The sequence below is a fragment of the Hemibagrus wyckioides genome, linkage group LG18 (genome assembly GCF_019097595.1).
Source record: "Hemibagrus wyckioides isolate EC202008001 linkage group LG18, SWU_Hwy_1.0, whole genome shotgun sequence".
NCBI lineage: Eukaryota > Metazoa > Chordata > Actinopteri > Siluriformes > Bagridae > Hemibagrus > Hemibagrus wyckioides.
The window spans coordinates 14,437,417-14,455,299 of NC_080727.1; the positions used below are offsets into that span (position 1 = coordinate 14,437,417).

At 34.7% G+C, this 17,883-nt stretch overlaps 2 protein-coding genes across 3 annotated transcripts; one reads left to right on the forward strand and one right to left on the reverse strand.

The window, feature by feature from the left end:
* Nucleotides 1–494: 494 nt before the first annotated feature.
* On the forward strand, nt 495–6,760 carry il7r (interleukin 7 receptor). The gene is made up of 8 exons (XM_058415744.1): nt 495–830; nt 1,414–1,525; nt 1,617–1,765; nt 1,846–1,985; nt 2,086–2,251; nt 4,341–4,428; nt 4,513–4,585; nt 4,678–6,760. The coding sequence occupies exons 1-8, from the start codon at nt 761–763 to the stop codon at nt 5,026–5,028; spliced, it is 1,149 nt and encodes a 382-aa protein (XP_058271727.1). The 5' UTR covers nt 495–760; the 3' UTR covers nt 5,029–6,760.
* A 97-nt stretch (nt 6,761–6,857) lies between these two features.
* capslb (calcyphosine-like b) lies at nt 6,858–17,064 on the reverse strand. Of its 2 annotated transcripts, XM_058415750.1 has the most exons (6): nt 17,015–17,063; nt 15,659–15,801; nt 10,922–11,099; nt 10,189–10,398; nt 9,795–9,924; nt 6,858–8,209 (listed from the first exon to the last, which is right to left on the reverse strand). In XM_058415750.1, the coding sequence occupies exons 1-5, from the start codon at nt 17,045–17,047 to the stop codon at nt 9,823–9,825; spliced, it is 666 nt and encodes a 221-aa protein (XP_058271733.1). In that variant the 5' UTR covers nt 17,048–17,063; the 3' UTR covers nt 6,858–8,209; nt 9,795–9,822. The 2 variants fall into 2 exon arrangements, with proteins under 2 accessions (XP_058271733.1, XP_058271734.1); XM_058415751.1 differs by lacking the exon at nt 9,795–9,924 and having other exon boundaries at nt 17,015–17,064.
* Between the last annotated feature and the right edge of the window lie 819 nt (nt 17,065–17,883).

A 17,883-nucleotide genomic window follows, 5' to 3' on the forward strand; every position in this document is an offset into this window, starting at 1 on the left:
GCAACAAAATGGATTTTAAGCAGGAGTGCCAAAATTATGCATGGTAATGTATACTGAGTATACCCATGGTGGACCACTGCAGCCTGGATTCGATTCCTGGGCAGGGGACTATCCTAGCCACTGAGGGGTTAACGCTTAATGCTGGTCCCAAGCCCAGATAAAAATGGGAGGGTTGTATCAGGAACCTGTGCCAAATCAAATATACAGACCTTATGGTCTGCTATGATTACCCTGAAAAGGAAACAGCCGAAAGAACAACAATGTATAATGAGGACATATTTTAATATAGAATATATTTGACTATACTTTTTGTGATGTGAAGTTATTTCTAAAACACTACATTTGGCTCATTGCTTATTTTCTTCATAGCTGTTGCTGCTCATGAGGCACGGTTTGACATTCAAGATTGTTTGTCACTTGTGTAAGATTTCTGCAGGGTTTCTGACTAAATATTAACTTCTTACCGATTTGCAATGGACGTCTGTTTTTATGCAGACGTATCAAACAGCAATAGTAAGAAGACTATTGGAAACTTTCTCTCTGGCTCTTTCTGTAAGTGTTTCTCACACTCTCTCTCTCTCTCTCTCTCTCTCTCTTTCTCTCTCTCTGTTTCTCTTCCCTCTTCCTCTGCTCTGTGGTATAAATACTGAGAGCAAACAGCAACAGCATAGGCTTAACCACGTACTTTCATCTGTAACACAGCAATGCTGCGCTGCTTCTTGTCTTATCTCTAATCTCTCGGAATATAACAGACTAACAAATGGCGACTCTTTTCTGGATGTTCCTGATGCTGTATCCGTTTGCGGTTTATTCTCAAAGTGGGGATGATGGTAAGAGTTACTTATGCCTGTCAAATGCTGTCAACAGATTGTTAGGTTGTTTTTATTAGGTACATCATTTTTTTTTGGACCCAGGAGAAAACAGAAAGTCCTTTACATATTCTCTGAGGCATTATAATGCAGCATGAGTGAATAGACATAAGCATAAGACATAAGCTTTTCTTAAAGGATTTTACTGGTTATTTATTGGATCACATCATATGCTACGTGAAACTGTTAATACTTGGTGTTTTTGTTTACTTGTTTACTGAATTAATTGTCATCACAGAATCCTCTAATTTAGTTATCTTCCTATTACAATACATGTTTAGCATTCCTCTGTTCCTCTATGAGCAGTTACTACATTATTATCTAATTGGTTATGCATACATTTTCTCAAGGATTTTTTCCTGTTGTATTTTATATGATTTCCATTTAATCTGAATTTACTCTGAAAGTTATAACCAGATTTGGTAATACTGTTATCAATATTGGCTAAGGATTTTAATAGTACGTAGACATACCACAACATGAGGGAACAGAAAAAATGGAATACGTAGTTCTTGATCTGTTTATTCCACATGTCCTGATACAGGAGAGACCATTGACACTGACTGCTGGTCGTTGATGTCAGTAATACAGTGCAGTCTAGTCTGTGTCCTGGATGAGGAAGAGCTCGACAATTGTGAGAAATCTGCAACACTTTGGTACAAAGCTGTTTCTGGCATTTCTCTTAGTTTTATCTTGCAAATTGTTCATCTTCCATTGACTTGACTGCATGGTTTGTTTTGCCTTTAGTGAAAACACCAATGTTGATTGTACTAATGCAACTATGGAAAATAACAGATTCATTTTTGGGAATCTGACTCCTGTTTCAATTTATAAACTTCACATTCGCTTACAAGGAGGGCGACACCAAACACAAGAGTTTACTTTGGAGAAAATAGGTATGTAGTGCTTTGTCTGCTTTATTTGCAAATGTTGGAGTCACTGATTTAAAAGCTGTTGTCTTATTTATATATTGCAGTTAAAATTACAACTCCTGAGATTAAAGATGCTATATATAAGCTTGATGAGGTGATCATAGACATAAGATATAAGCATGACTTTGTGGATAGCCCTGATTTCGAAGTGGAATTCTGGGGAAACCATACCGGCGTTAAACAGGTGACTTCATCTTTTTTAATGATTTCAGAATTCTTTACATTAGATCATAACTGTGTACAGCAAATGAAAGTGCTATCAACATTTTTGCTCTTTGTGACAGAAAGTGATAGTGAAATACAAACAACTGACCATAGGTGGAGAAAAGCTGAGAGACAATGAGATATACAGCGTACGCGTCAGAGCCAAACCTGTGGGTTATTTTGATGGGCACTGGACCGAGTGGAGCAAGGTGAAGAGCTTTACAGTGAACAACGTTCCAGAGAAGGGTGAGAGTCCTTTATGATACATGCACATTATTGCAATCAGCTCCATCCAAAAGTTGCAATGTTCCTCATTTGTAGTGGCTTATTATTTCAGTCCCATATCAGTGCCATCTCTAAAGAGGCTAGTTATCATTAAGGCAGGGAATAAAACACTTGGGGATCACCGTGATGAAGTGATGACTGCCCCAAAAGTTCCTGTAAGAGGGTGTGATTTATAGTGCTTTATTCCTCTCATACCACAGTTTCCCAATGATTACATTTCTTTATTACAGAAGAATAATAAATACAATTTTTTATCCATTTATAGTTATATTTAATGTTTAATGTGGAATGTCTGCAAAAGACATGTTCTTACATTACATTATAGATACTCTAGAATTTTCTCTAGAAAACAGTCATTCCCTCACCAGTCTCTCTCCATACGTATGATGTCCGTGTAAGATGTTCATATAGAAGTGATACCCTATTCATGAGCAGCTATGATTTGTTGTTGTTATAGAAAAATAACCAACACCTTCTGACCAGTCGAAATTGAGAATCCAGCAGCACTGCGGTATAAGAGCAAATTACAACCTACTATGTGCACACACTACTCAGACACTGAGAGACTAGTGTGTGCTTGCAAAACCTCTTGATTAGATTACATCAGCATGTTGCTTTAAATAGGTTTCTGCTGCTTCAGAATTAAGAAGCCTACAAGTTTAACAAGAAGAAGAAAGTCAGATTACAGCACCCTCCGGCTTATTTAGATAACTTTCAAAGAAAGCTCATACTGACTCATCTGTCTTCCTTATTTCTTGAAGGATTCCAACTCTTTCAAATAACTACAGTATGCTTCCTGTTGATCTCTAAGAGCAGTGAGAAGAGCTTTCTATTTGGGTTTTTTACTATTTAAGCACTAACACAGTGTTTAAATTTACTCTATCTGTTATGGTTTCATTTTAAGTCGAGATTACAATCGTACTTATTTTGACTGCCCTTCTTGTAGTGTACTAAACTTTTAATTATTTGATATTGTACTTACTATAACTTGTACTAGCATATCATTATTTCTTGCACTAATCTATATGTTTGAACATCATTTGTACTAATTGATCACTAATGTATTATGGTTAAGCACTCGAGATTCTGAACATAAAACAAGTTATCCGTTTCATTTACAGCAACCTGACATGCAGTACACTAGGTTTCTGAGATGTTTATTCATTATCAAGTAATTAAAACAGTTTAAAATCCCCCTTTATCAATGTGATATCATCACTGCCTCGAACATCTTTCATATCCTTTAATCAGCTTCAGTTCCTCTCTGTTGTAATATCTGGCTTCACTTAACACATTCACCTGCTCATTTTCCTGTCCGCTGAGAATGACACATCTCCAAACATCAGTGTTTGTTTTATGTTTTAGACTGTGGACTTGTTTCAGGTTCCACGTTTCATTTTTATAACATTGTTAATTTGCAGATCAATTCTAGAATATAAGAGTGGTACAGTGGTGCAGTGGGTAGTGTTGCAGACAATGCTATGGCCTGCAAATTGATCCTGAGCTCGGGTTACTACCTGTTTGGACTTTCATGTGTTCTCTCTGTGTTCATGTGGGTTTCCTCCCAGCTCTCAAAACTATGCTGATAGGTGGACTGGCTAGTCCTAGTGTGTGAATGTGTTTGTATGGAGTCCTGTGATGGATCTGTATTCTATCTGGGGTATATTCCTGTCTCACGCGCATGAAACTAATGCACTTTATTGTATTATTATTATTATTATTATTATTATTATTATTATTATTATTATTATTATTATTTGTAGTAGTAGTAGGTGCAGCAACAGTGGTAGTAGGATATGTACAGGTAGTAGTAGCAGTAGTAGCAGTGGTATTAGGAGTGGTAGTTGTACTAGTTGTTGTGGTAGTAATAGTAGTAGTATGATTATTTATTAATCTTCCCCTTGTAAACTAACCTTAATAGCGGAACTTCACGCTTCACACTACATACTAGAACATGATTGTCTTACAGTTTACAAAACAGTAGTGACCTCTGTGAGAATAAGCATAAAGTGACACAAGGATGAAGTTGATGACCATCTTTCATTTGCAGGTGTTCCTTCTGTTCTGTACATCCTCCTCTGCCCAGTTCCCATTGTGTTGACTGTGATCGTGTTTCTTATCCACCGATGGAAGAAAGAGTGAGTGTGTTTTCATCTGAAAGACTGCAAATCATGTTTAAATTGTATTGTTGGCTTGAGTTTTAGACATTTTGCCTCTTCTAGGATACAGACCTGCATTTTTCCAGACGTTCCAGGCCCGAAAGACACACTTGCCCAAATCCACAAACAAAAGCTGGTGAGTCGAGTTGAGATTTACCAACGCTAGGTGTGTTTACTCTAAATAAATCAAGGTGGGAATTAATTCATTAATAAACTGTTGTGTTACAGCATTTACCTGTGAGTTTCAGTCCGGAAATCTTCAAGGATTTCAACATTTATCCAGTGGTTTACACTGAAGAGAAGCAGTTCAGCCCTGAGTTTAGTGATGATCAGGGTGATGCCACAGAGTCCTGCGATGAAGACGTGGCTTTGGAATCTTCTCGGACCACTTCAGTGTGTGAAAAGCAGAGCGATGATGACCAAAGTTTGGATTCGGAGACATCCCAAAAGCTGTTGGATGAACATGCATCTGCTGAGGACGTACACAATAACCCCGGCTGTCAAAATGTAGCAGCTCTACAAAGACATTCTAAGGATGAGACATATGTCACCATGTCCAGCCTCTACAAAACTCAGTGAGATGGGGAAATGCACGACAGGTAAATCTCCTACAGTTAGCTGCTCTTTTTCCCCACTATATAACAGATTTAATAATCCACTATCGCTCGCTGCTAATTTCCTCTGAATGTCTCAAAACTCGAACTCCAAATGCTTAACAGTGTGGCTTGATTTCCTTTTTTGTGCGTGCCAGAATGAGCCTTTATACCTACTAATATGAGTCAGCAAATTAAAGAACCACTGAGATATATGTAGGTGGAGAAATGTTGGCGCTGATTCTTGTAAGAGAAACACATCATCTGTAAAACCACCAGTGTTTAAAGTTGAGCTCATGCAAAAGTTTATTACTGTTTGGCCTAGCAACCTACAAAGACAGCGAAACATTCGTGTATCTAGAGAAGCTACTAGCTATTTCGTTATCTGTAGAATTTCGTATAGCTATTTTGTGTATCTATAGCAGCTACTAGCTTTTAGTGGATTTAGCTTTTCTTGATGTACAAAAAAGTATTAATCCCTTAACTTATATCTGACAATTGACAGCAAATGACTCAAAGACCACCCAGATGTTTACATGCATCTTTTTTCTTTTCTTTTTTTTAATTAGCTGACATGCTAACATCAGTAATGTAGCTTCAATAATGTACTTTCGGTTTGGTTATGACACGTTTCTAATATAGTTTGCAATACAGCTATCATGAGCTTGAGCCTAAGCATAAGTATTATTCTTAGCAACTATTCAATTAACTACAGTGATCATTTTTTTTCAAATTTGTTAAGTGAAACTTATAAAGTAGAAACATGAACTGTTTCTTTTTTTTTCCCTTGGGGGAACCCCAGACACCATTTTAAAGGCCAATCTATCACTCTATTTGCTCAATTGGTTTGAAATGTAGGAAGTAAAAGTGCACAGGATGTAACGGGCAATCTTGTTTTTTGTTTCAACCTCTGACACATTCTACGTAGAAGCGCCGTTTTATCCCCCAGGTTACATTTTGAATGTATTTCTCTTCAACTTAGGGGCTCTATATTGTATGTATGTGACTTCAGCATGTAAAACTACACTGTACTGCATCAACTCAGCTACTACTGAATTGGCTTTTCCAAGAGAAGAACAGCATGTATGTAAATGTAAGAAAGCAGATCTTAATTACGATCACAGCATCCCAAAGTTACTGTTAGCATTTTTGGAGTTCAGTCTTTCACAGACATTAGCACTGATTAATCATCACTGCTGATGACATATAGCTGCTAACTCAGTAATTCCAATATACAGTATTTCTTCTTTTTTTGTGTATGATTCATTTAGTCAGACAGGAATGTACTCCCACAGCTGCACAGGTAGCAAAGAATGAATGGCATTACTTTTTTTAACTGCTATATTTTTTTTAGATATATAAAGTGTATTTGTATCCTCCTTACATGGGCCTCATTTATCTTTCATCTACCATAGATAAAACATTTCCTCTTTTTTACAGGGTGCCATACTTTTGTCCTAATTGAACAGCTAGACTTTCAAATACTCATCAATGTTTTATCTTCATTTATGGATTTGTTTTTGATCGGTAGCATTCAGGTTATTAATATGAAACAAACTCAGAAGCTCCAAACAAACTGGATATTCATAAATACCACATTTCATGTGTAAATGCTGCCTGCAAACCATTAACAAAAAAATCATCATATCTTGCTTAATAAATGAGGCCCACTCTGTCCAGTTACCTGTAAAAATAAATAAATAAATATATACATATTATCAGATTTATTCCTAATTACTGTTACATCTAAGTATAACATATCTTTTCATCTCTTAAAAGAAATGATTTTATTACCACAAAGCATTTACACTGTATATTACACTGCAATAATCATTTATTAAAGATTTTGCAGAAGATATTAAAATACATTCAAAAACCTAAGACTTGTTTCTATTTATGAAGATGATTTAAAGGGTAAGGTCATAATTTCTCTGTTTATTAAGTGAACTGAATTTATCTCCTCTCCCATAATTAATCAGGTTTTCTCTACTGAAACTACATATGCCTTATGAATTGCCTTTTTAAGACAAAGAGGGTGAACTGGACAGCTTTACTGTGGTGGGGGGGAGCTAAGTTCTGTCCCAGAAATGATGTAACTGAAACCTGAACCACCATGTGACAGTAGTGTGGATTGTGAGCTGTGGTGTGTGGTTTTTTTTTTTTTTATGATTATAAAGGATGTCCAAAAAGTCATGAACCAAAAGTACTACTTTTACTTTTACTTTTACTAATTTTGTATTTATTATTCACAGCATCTGCTCTACAGGTTCATCCTCACATTTTCCCAGCAGCTGTATCATGTTTTCACAGATTTTGCTTGACATATTCTTATTGGTTTCTGAATTTTTGGACATCGGGTAGACTTTTAAAAATACTTTTAAAAGTAACTAATTAATATAAGTGTCGTATTATCGCAAATGCAACAAACACACCTCTATGGACATCAGCACTGGATTTTTCTAGTTACAAATTGTTACACATGCACAGTTATTTTGTTAAACATATCATCATAACATATAGGGAATCTCACTTTAAATGGAAAATATACTGCTCATCCACAAGTGTCCCAGGAGGTGTTATGTTTGGAAGGAAATTATAATATGGTCTCTAATTTGGCCCGGCTGAGAGGAAGAGCTTGGCATTTTACTTCAATCACAATGTAGTGTAGCGTAAAAAAGGTGACAGGATTTGCGTACACTCATGAGCAAATGGTTTCACACTTTTCCCAGTGTACACTGTACATGCCACTCAGTGGACACATTTCTGATGTTAATAATAATAATAATAATAATAATAATAATAATAATAATAATGCTGTTAACGTAGCCTCTCTATCTCTGCCCCACTGCTTTTTCTGTGAACAATGTTCTACCAGCTTCACAGAGGTGTACTAAATTCTAGAACCAAAACCGTGAATCCTCGAAAGAGATATCAAAGGTCAAAATCTTCATGATTCACAAATATCACAAAATGACTATTCTATTCAATCAGGGCCTCATACAAATGTCAGATGCACAGTGAAATGTTAAGACGTTATAAATTATATAAATATGATTAGAAAACTCTTATAGCCTCCATGCCGTCTTCATCATCAGAATAAAGTAGACGTCGCTGTCGATGGACGCGCTCACGCCGCTGTAGTAGTTGAGAAACTCCTCTTTCGTTATCTACAGACAGGAAAATGGATAAGAATATTTCCACCAAGCAAATTCCCCCTGAGGTCACTATATTTTTCCCTGCTATAAAGATTTCCGTCACCCATGTTACAGCTAGACAGTGAAATGGAAAGATGAAGGGATAGATAAAATTGTCCAACCAACCCAGAGAGAAGCACAACAGCGCTAGACACACACGTCATGTTCAGTCAAATGAGCGATTGATTATTTCTGGCTGCAGTAGTCTAAAAGTGTATTTCTCATTTAAAGACCCAAGCAGGTGCAAACGTTAAATAAGCCAACAGTTAAATAGAGAGAAAAACTGTGTAGCAGGTTTGCCACATCACCTGGCTTTTTCAGATAACAGAGAGACTGTTAACACTGCTGGTGCCTGCTCTGAGAAATACTGCACCGCATCAGGAATTTGTCTGTTGTGTCTTTCGAGGACAGCAATACACCCGGGAAGGTGGATCCAAAGCAAATAGGGGAAGAATTTAGAAGCATGTTTATTTATTTTTTGATTTCTGAAATCAAACAGATGTTGGGAGAAAAGATCTACAATGTTGTGAACCCCCTGATCCTGATTCAATTAAAACACATCATCAGTCTGTTATTAAAACACTACACACCATGGACCACAGGAGATACAGATAAGAGTTGTGTAGTTATTATGCTGTGGGGCCATTTATTTATTCATTTATTTATTTTTACTGGCATGGTTTGTGTCCTTTAGCAGTGAAATTAAAACTAACAAACATTCTCACAGAAATCCTGTCAGGTTAGCTGTTATATTTCGAAGCTGGATGTTAGCAGGTAGGAACATTTAGGAATATGAATTGAAAAATCATGTTAGGTTTGCTCATGTTAATTGTTTAGCTAGCAATCACAGTGAAAATGATGAACATTAATACAGGAAAGATTCTCAGAGAAATTCTGTCAGGTTGTTACGTTACTGAAGCTGGCACACGTTAGCGGTTTAAATTCTAAATATTTCCGATTATAGTCTAATAGGTTGGCTAAAATTATTTTAGCAGTTGAGATATTACTTTGATCAGAAGCCCTGACAGGATAGCGAGCTGAATAACATTAGCAGTTAAGCTTTGGAATATTTATGATATCACTATAAATTCTCTTGGAAACTCTCTGTCATCTTATCTTACAGCATCAAGCTAGTGAGCATCTGTAGTTAGGATAATGAATATTTATGATTATAAACACAGTCTCTGATATGACTTCAGGTTAGCTGTTAGTGTCAGGTTAGCTCATACTTTCTAGTTCCGTATCAAAACATATCAGAATAGAAGCTTATGTAAGAATAGCTTTTTCCCATTTTGAAGATTTACATGAACATAAAAACATGCCATTTGTGGTTTGTAATCTGCAGGCAGACCTTAATGAGCTTAACCACACACACACACTCACACACACACACACACACACACAGAGTCTAGCTGGTCTCCTCTATGGCTTAATGTTACCAAACTGACTTTGGTTTGATTGAATCAGGACAGATACATTAGTAATTTGTTGTGATGTGCTGATTGAGTCTGGCTTGATGTTTTTAAAGAAGAAGGAGTTCCATCTGGTGGGACTTTACCCTGGGACAGACATCTGAAGACATTAGTTTAGAGTTTCCAGGCATTTTTCATCATGATAATAAAGTAGATGTCAGTGTCAATGGAGGCACTCACACCAGCGTAGTAATTTAAAAACTCTTCTTTAGTGACCTGATGCACAAAACAGGGTGAAATCAGCAAGCATCTTTACGGAAACGTTCAAACGATTAGATATAATTTAATATTCCACATGTAAAAACAGTAAAGGGAGAAACAGTAATTGTGTAAAATCGCCTTCACATTATTTCCATCCACATTTATAATCGTGAGTGACATAATACATTACTAACACCTGCAAGATATGATATCATACATTATAATATGATTACAGAATACAGACAACCTGCCAGCTATCTTTTGAAAGTGTTAACCTACCACTCCATCCTTATCATCCGGAGAATCAAAGCTGTCCAAGAATTTGCGGAAGATCTGCTCCTCGGTCCATTCCCCGTTCTGATATTTGGGGTGATGTTTCACGTTATACACTCCTCTCAGATCTTCAATGGTGATCACACCGTCACCGGTCCTGTCCAGCTTTCTGAAAGCCTGCATGATCACCTCCTTTCTCGCGTTGGACATGGGCGGCTATGAAGTGGAAAACAAGCGGAGACATGAGCTTTCTTAAGAGAATATATAAAATAAGGATGCCGGGATCTGTCTGAGACTATGCTTATTTACTAATGACAAAAAATGCCAGCAATACAGTCATTTTAAACAAAGAAGACTCCGTACCGTGCTCCCTGAAAAAAATTATAATCTAAAGAATCTTCCTACAATACGTGTAACGTAAACGAATGGCTATTAAACTGTACATTTGATAGAGAGCAGCTGACCTGAGTGTTCTGAGCAGTATCAGCAGCTCACTAACATAAGCACAAGGTGCCATGATAAAGGTGACTGCAGTGAAGTGAGCATGCAGGGAAGCCGTTCATGAGGGTGCTTCAATTCTGCTAGCATGCTTCCTTCCGTCTACTGCACAGCACTTTGCTTATATACACTTTAATACTGCTCTGCGCTCTCGGCTCAGCTGACCTCACACCATGCGTATTAGACATCAGTGCATTCCTAATATGAAAAAATGTAAAACAAATACATTTCTTGTGGCTACCCTGAGAGTGAGGAGAAACTCATCAAAGTCGATCTGTCCACTTCCATCCTTGTCAAATTGCTGAAAAAGTGTCAAGGCCTCGTTTTTTTCCATGAGAACCCCGTAGTCATTCAGACCTTTTATGAACTCCTTCAGGTCCAGTGTTCGGCTGTTGTCGTCATCCATAATCCGAAAAGCTCTAAAAAAAAAAAAGAAAAAAAAAAGCAGCAGTCAGACCAAACACTGGAGACATTATGTTGAGACTAACAAAGAGGAATTAGCAAGGTAGAAATAATAAAAATAAAAAATCATAAAAAAACAAAACAAAACGTTTTTTTCAGTCAGATGGAAGGAAAAAGTGGAGTCATAACAAAAACAAAGAAAGCCTACATTACTGCGCCTCTCATTCATTACAGACATTGATTACATCTCATTCAGTTACTTTCTATTGTTTTATTAATTTAGTGTAGGAGTGTGATTCCTAACAGTTCTGGAGCAAAAAAGGCATAATGAGATCCATCAGTTATCTAGATTTAGTTTGACACCCACTGCTCAAACTAGTTATTAAAACATTCTTAACTTTTTAACTTAACATAACTTAACTTTTTTTTTTCTTAAGTGTTCTAAAAAAAAAATTTAAGGTACAGAAACACCTACATTTTTAGATTTAGATGAAGATACAGTTTATGCAAAGATTATGGATTATGCTTAACATGCCCACATCCTTTCCTTTTATTTACATATTTGAACAGATAAGCTCTGTATGGTGCTTAATAATAACCAAAGCAAATTTTTCCTGTGAGATCTTTAGCTTCTGTAGCAGTTAAAAAAAACCCTTTAATATAGCATTTGTTTATTCATGTTTAGTCTGTGCTTTATTCTGTTCAGGCTCATGATGGAACCGGAGGCTACTCTAGGAATGAATGTAGCACAAAATACTCCCTGAATATGATGCCAGTCCACGTACTCACATATTCACACACAGAGACCAAAGAAATGGAATTAACACCTACTAGGTTAATTTTACAGTGGCAGATGTATACAGTGTTTTACGACTTTAAAAAAAAAAAAACTTTTTTGTGCTGTTAAATATCTCTGTGTTATTGTGGAGAGGTGTGAATTGTTTGCCCAACAGGAGGTTCACACCTCACCCATTTCCCATCTTGCTGCTCAACAGCGGCTAAACATAGAGTCATGATACGCTGAATACAGAAACCCAGCAGTCTCCTGACTAATCCTAGTCAGCGTTGTATGTTTAGTCAGTGCTTTATTTATGTTTAGTCAGTGCTTTATTTATGTTTAGTCAGTGCTTTATTTATGTTTAGTCAGTGCTGTATGTCAGTGCTTTATTTATGTTTAGTCAGTGCTTTATTTATGTTTAGTCAGTGCTTTATTTATGTTTAGTCAGTGCTGTATGTCAGTGCTTTATTTATGTTTAGTCAGTGCTTTATTTATGTTTAGTCAGTGCTTTATTTATGTTTATTCAGTGCTTTATTTATGTTTAGTCAGTGCTTTATTTATGTTTCGTCAGTGCTTTATTTATGTTTATTCAGTGCTTTATTTATGTTTAGTCAGTGCTTTATTTATGTTTATTCAGTGCTTTATTTATGTTTAGTCAGTGCTTTATTTATGTTTATTCAGTGCTGTATGTCAGTGCTTTATTTATGTTTATTCAGTGCTTTATTTATGTTTAGTCAGTGCTGTATAATTAGTCAGTGCTTTATTTATGTTTAGTCAGTGCTTTATTTATGTTTATTCAGTGCTTTATTTATGTTTATTCAGTGCTGTATGTCAGTGCTTTATTTATGTTTAGTCAGTGGTTTATTTATGTTTAGTCAGTGCTTTATTTATGTTTAGTCAGTGCTGTATAATTAGTCAGTGCTTTATTTATGTTTAGTCAGTGCTTTATTTATGTTTATTCAGTGCTTTATTTATGTTTAGTCAGTGCTGTATAATTAGTCAGTGCTTTATTTATGTTTAGTCAGTGCTTTATTTATGTTTATTCAGTGCTGTATGTCAGTGCTTTATTTATGTTTAGTCAGTGCTTTATTTATGTTTATTCAGTGCTGTATGTCAGTGCTTTATTTATGTTTAGTCAGTGCTTTATTTATGTTTATTCAGTGCTGTATGTCAGTGCTTTATTTATATTTAGTCAGTGCTTTATTTATGTTTAGTCAGTGCTTTATTTATGTTTAGTCAGTGCTTTATTTATGTTTAGTCAGTGCTGTATAATTAGTCAGTGCTTTATTTATGTTTAGTCAGTGCTTTATTTATGTTTATTCAGTGCTGTATGTCAGTGCTTTATTTATGTTTAGTCAGTGCTTTATTTATGTTTATTCAGTGCTGTATGTCAGTGCTTTATTTATATTTAGTCAGTGCTTTATTTATGTTTAGTCAGTGCTTTATTTATGTTTAGTCAGTGCTTTACTTATGTTTAGTCAGTGCTTTATTTATGTTTAGTCAGTGCTTTATTTATGTTTAGTCAGTGCTTTATTTATGTTTAGTCAGTGCTTTATTTATGTTTAGTCAGTGCTTTATTTATGTTTAGTCAGTGCTTTATTTATGTTTAGTCAGTGGTTTATTTATGTTTAGTCAGTGCTGTATAATTAGTCAGTGCTTTATTTATGTTTAGTCAGTGCTGTATGTTTAGTCAGTGCTTTATTTATGTTTAGTCAGTGCTTTATTTATGTTTAGTCAGTGCTGTATGTTTAGTCAGTGCTTTATTTATGTTTAGTCAGTGCTTTATTTATGTTTAGTCAGTGCTTTATTTATGTTTAGTCAGTGCTTTATTTATGTTTAGTCAGTGCTGTATAATTAGTCAGTGCTTTATTTATGTTTAGTCAGTGCTTTATTTATGTTTAGTCAGTGCTTTATTTATGTTTAGTCAGTGCTGTATAATTAGTCAGTGCTTTATTTATGTTTAGTCAGTGCTGTATAATTAGTCAGTGCTTTATTTATGTTTAGTCAGTGCTGTATAATTAGTCAGTGGTTTATTTATGTTTAGTCAGTGGTTTATTTATGTTTAGTCAGTGCTTTACTTATGTTTAGTCAGTGCTTTATTTATGTTTAGTCAGTGCTTTATAATTAGTCAGTGGTTTATTTATGTTTAGTCAGTGCTTTATTTATGTTTAGTCAGTGCTGTATAATTAGTCAGTGCTTTATTTATGTTTAGTCAGTGCTGTATAATTAGTCAGTGCTTTATTTATGTTTAGTCAGTGCTGTATAATTAGTCAGTGCTTTATTTATGTTTAGTCAGTGCTGTATAATTAGTCAGTGGTTTATTTATGTTTAGTCAGTGGTTTATTTATGTTTAGTCAGTGCTTTACTTATGTTTAGTCAGTGGTTTATTTATGTTTAGTCAGTGCTTTATAATTAGTCAGTGGTTTATTTATGTTTAGTCAGTGCTGTATAATTAGTCAGTGCTTTATTTATGTTTAGTCAGTGCTGTATAATTAGTCAGTGCTTTATTTATGTTTAGTCAGTGGTTTATTTATGTTTAGTCAGTGCTTTACTTATGTTTAGTCAGTGGTTTATTTATGTTTAGTCAGTGCTGTATAATTAGTCAGTGCTTTATTTATGTTTAGTCAGTGCTGTATGTTTAGTCAGTGCTTTATTTATGTTTAGTCAGTGCTTTATTTATGTTTAGTCAGTGCTTTATTTATGTTTAGTCAGTGCTGTACTTATGTTTAGTCAGTGCTTTATTTATGTTTAGTCAGTGCTTTATTTATGTTTAGTCGGTGGTTTATTTATGTTTAGTCAGTGCTTTATTTATGTTTAGTCGGTGGTTTATTTATGTTTAGTCAGTGCTTTATTTATGTTTAGTCAGTGGTTTATTTATGTTTAGTCAGTGCTTTATTTATGTTTAGTTAGTGCTGTATAATTAGTCAGTGCTTTATTTATGTTTATTCAGTGCTGTATGTCAGTGCTTTATTTATGTTTAGTCAGTGCTTTATTTATGTTTAGTCAGTGCTTTATTTATGTTTATTCAGTGCTGTATGTCAGTGCTTTATTTATGTTAATCAGTGCTTTATTTATGTTTAGTCAGTGGTTTATTTATGTTTAGTCAGTGGTTTATTTATGTTTAGTCAGTGGTTTATTTATGTTTAGTCAGTGCTGTATGTTTCATCAGTGCTTTATTTATATTGAGTCAATGCTGTAAGTTTAGTTAGTGCTTTATCCTGTTCTGGGGCATGGAGCACCAATTCTGTGCATCTTAAATATGATGCCAGTTCAAACATGTACACCTGGAAGGGGTTTGTGGTGTAGCTAATCCACCTTTCACGTTTTGGGAGGTGAGAGGAAAGCAAAAAACACAGAGAAAACTCTCACAAAAATCTAGTTAAAATCATTTTGAGAGCAAGGAACTGCTACTATATATGATATGCTCACCCAGTCTGTAGTTAAAATTGACCATTATGACAGAGAAGTATATATATCATATAAACACCATGATATGGATCTTGAGAACCCCGTATACTTAAAAATGTTTTTCTAGATTGGAAAATCCCCTCCCAGACATAACTGCAGAGCAGTAAAGTAGCTGACCAAACTCTTTCTTGCTTTTCAAGGCCCAGGATATCTTGTATAATAATAATAATAATAATAATAATAATAATAATAATAACAACAATAATAATAATAATAATGCTGTTTGATTTTTACAAAATATACTAAAGTGTGGGATTTGTGCAACAATAGTTTGTGTTTTGAAAGAATTAAGCACCTTACCATAATGGATATGGGAAGCAATATATTCACCTGCCGAGGCCTTTAATTCCTGCTGATCCACGGGACAGACACTGCAGCCGCAGCCGCTCCACCGGGTCCGAGCAATCAGCAAGCTGCTTTTTAGCGTTTATCGCCATCTCCCGGTCATGCCGAGACGTTCCTGCCATTATTCTCTGAAATCCAGATTCACTTCATATACTATGCACTTCAGTTTTACACACACACACACACACACACACACGCACGCACGCACGCACGCACGCGCGCGCACACACGATTCACCTGTAAGCATTGTGATTGCTCTGATATGCTTCACTACCATTTTTTTAGAGAATATTTACCAGCTCATTTGGTGGTATTTTGTTTTGGAAGTATTTTTATATATATTTTTTATATATTAATTTTTTTTTTTCTTCTCAAAAATGAGGCTATATATATATATATATATACTAATTATATTAAATTATGTTCAATTAAAATAAAATTAAATATATCTCCATTTAAATAGACGAAGCCTCATTTTTGAGAAGAAAAAAAATATTAATATATAAAAAAATATATATATGTATATATATATGCAAAAAATCCTTTAACGTAAAAATGTGTTAATAATTAATTAAATTCATTTTATGTTTAATGTTAATGTTTTAATTCTGTTATTAAAAATATGTTATGCCATTCCAGAAAAAAAAAAAAAAAAAAAAAATTCCAGTATAAAATCTAACATCGACAATAAGATCCATCTAATTAGATATAGGAATAAAAAATATAAAATAATAATTGTGGAAAAAACTACAGTGTGTTTCAAAGGAAGTGGGCGGGGCTTACGCCATCATTAAAGTTGCTGAGTTTCAGATAAAGCGGGGGATATGAGAGGGCAAAAGCAGTGAAATAAACACTGATTTTGACGATTGTATCAAATATATATATTATTAACATATATATATATATATATATATATATATATATATATCCTTCATGTCATATATGCATTTGATCTAAAAATGTATTCGATTAATGTCATTTGTACCTGCAGTGTCTTGCTTCCAACTAGGACAGCATGAAATCCTCAAGAAGTTAAATGATGATAGATATTAAAAGGAAATACGATTTCTAAGTAGATCTTATATATTTTTACAACATTTTTTTTAAAGGCTGAAAGATTAACCCCGTTGTTCAGTGATGGCTGCCAAACACGGAAGTTGCTCATCAATACTTTTATTTATCCGCTCTCTAATTATCGACACGGTTCAAAAGCAGAAGACTGAATGCATTAAACAGCAGACATTATGACCACAAACTTATAAACGTTATAAACATTCAGGAGTTTCGATAATCTAAAATAAACTCATGGTGAAAGTGGTGGTGAACGTCTCGGTTACTCACCTGCTGCGGCGTCCTGCGTCTCGTGGTTGCCATAGAGACAAAAAAATATATACTTGACTACTTCCGGGATGTGCCATTTTGTGTAGAGTGTGGAGTCAAGTGTTAAAACATCTTAAAACTCCTCCAGCTCCAAAATGCAGATTAAAAACATTTATCCAAATTGTCATGCAATTCATTTGTTCTACTTTCCAACAGTTAAAATCTGAAGTACAGTACAGTGTAGACTCCCACTACTGCATAGGGCAAATGTTTTTTTAAAGGGGAAATAAGCCAACAAATACATGTGTGGGATTTTATTTGAGCTTTTATTGGCAATTTCAATATAGTCGATGGAGTCTAATATATAATAAGTGTATTTCTCTTGAGTGTGCTACTAGTGAACAAAAACACTGAGGACAAATCACAATAATCCAGCATGAGAAGGATTCAAACTGCACACTAAATCAACCACTGACATGATCATTGCCTTATTGATTCTACATAAACAATAATCATTTTCATAAATATACAGTGAACCACTTTATTAACGGAGTTAAAGGAGCAGTACAGTGAAATAAAAACACAATTACAATCAATAATGATTAAAACAACTTCGCAAAATTATTTCATCTTGTTTTTAAATATGATTTTAGGAAGCTGGATTTGTTTAAACTTCCAGCTTTGTAAATACTTTCATTGTTTGGACCTGGAGGGCAAAAGACACCAGAATGTACTCAATTTTATAATTAATTAATAAATGACAGTTCACAATGTTGCTTGTGGTGCATGTAGTTTCCATACTTATCATAATAACTTGTTAATGAAAGCTTGTACATGATGAGATGAAAACATGATTATAATTATATTTCTCACCATTTTTGGGGTGTCAC

Excerpts from the sequence above, each read along its gene's own strand:
- il7r (XM_058415744.1), top strand. The coding sequence starts at position 761 with ATGGCGACTCTTTTCTGGATGTTCCTGATGCTGTATCCGTTTGCGGTT. Across the intron at positions 831-1,413 it reads TTCTCAAAGTGGGGATGATG|GAGAGACCATTGACACTGAC; the intron begins GTAAGAGTTACT and ends GTCCTGATACAG. Across the intron at positions 4,429-4,512 it reads ATCCACCGATGGAAGAAAGA|GATACAGACCTGCATTTTTC; the intron begins GTGAGTGTGTTT and ends TGCCTCTTCTAG.
- capslb (XM_058415751.1), bottom strand. The coding sequence starts at position 17,047 with ATGGCAACCACGAGACGCAGGACGCCGCAGCAG. Across the intron at positions 15,802-17,014 it reads GACGCAGGACGCCGCAGCAG|AGAATAATGGCAGGAACGTC; the intron begins GTGAGTAACCGA and ends TCTGGATTTCAG. Across the intron at positions 8,210-10,188 it reads CGGATGATAAGGATGGAGTG|ATAACGAAAGAGGAGTTTCT; the intron begins GTAGGTTAACAC and ends TCCTGTCTGTAG.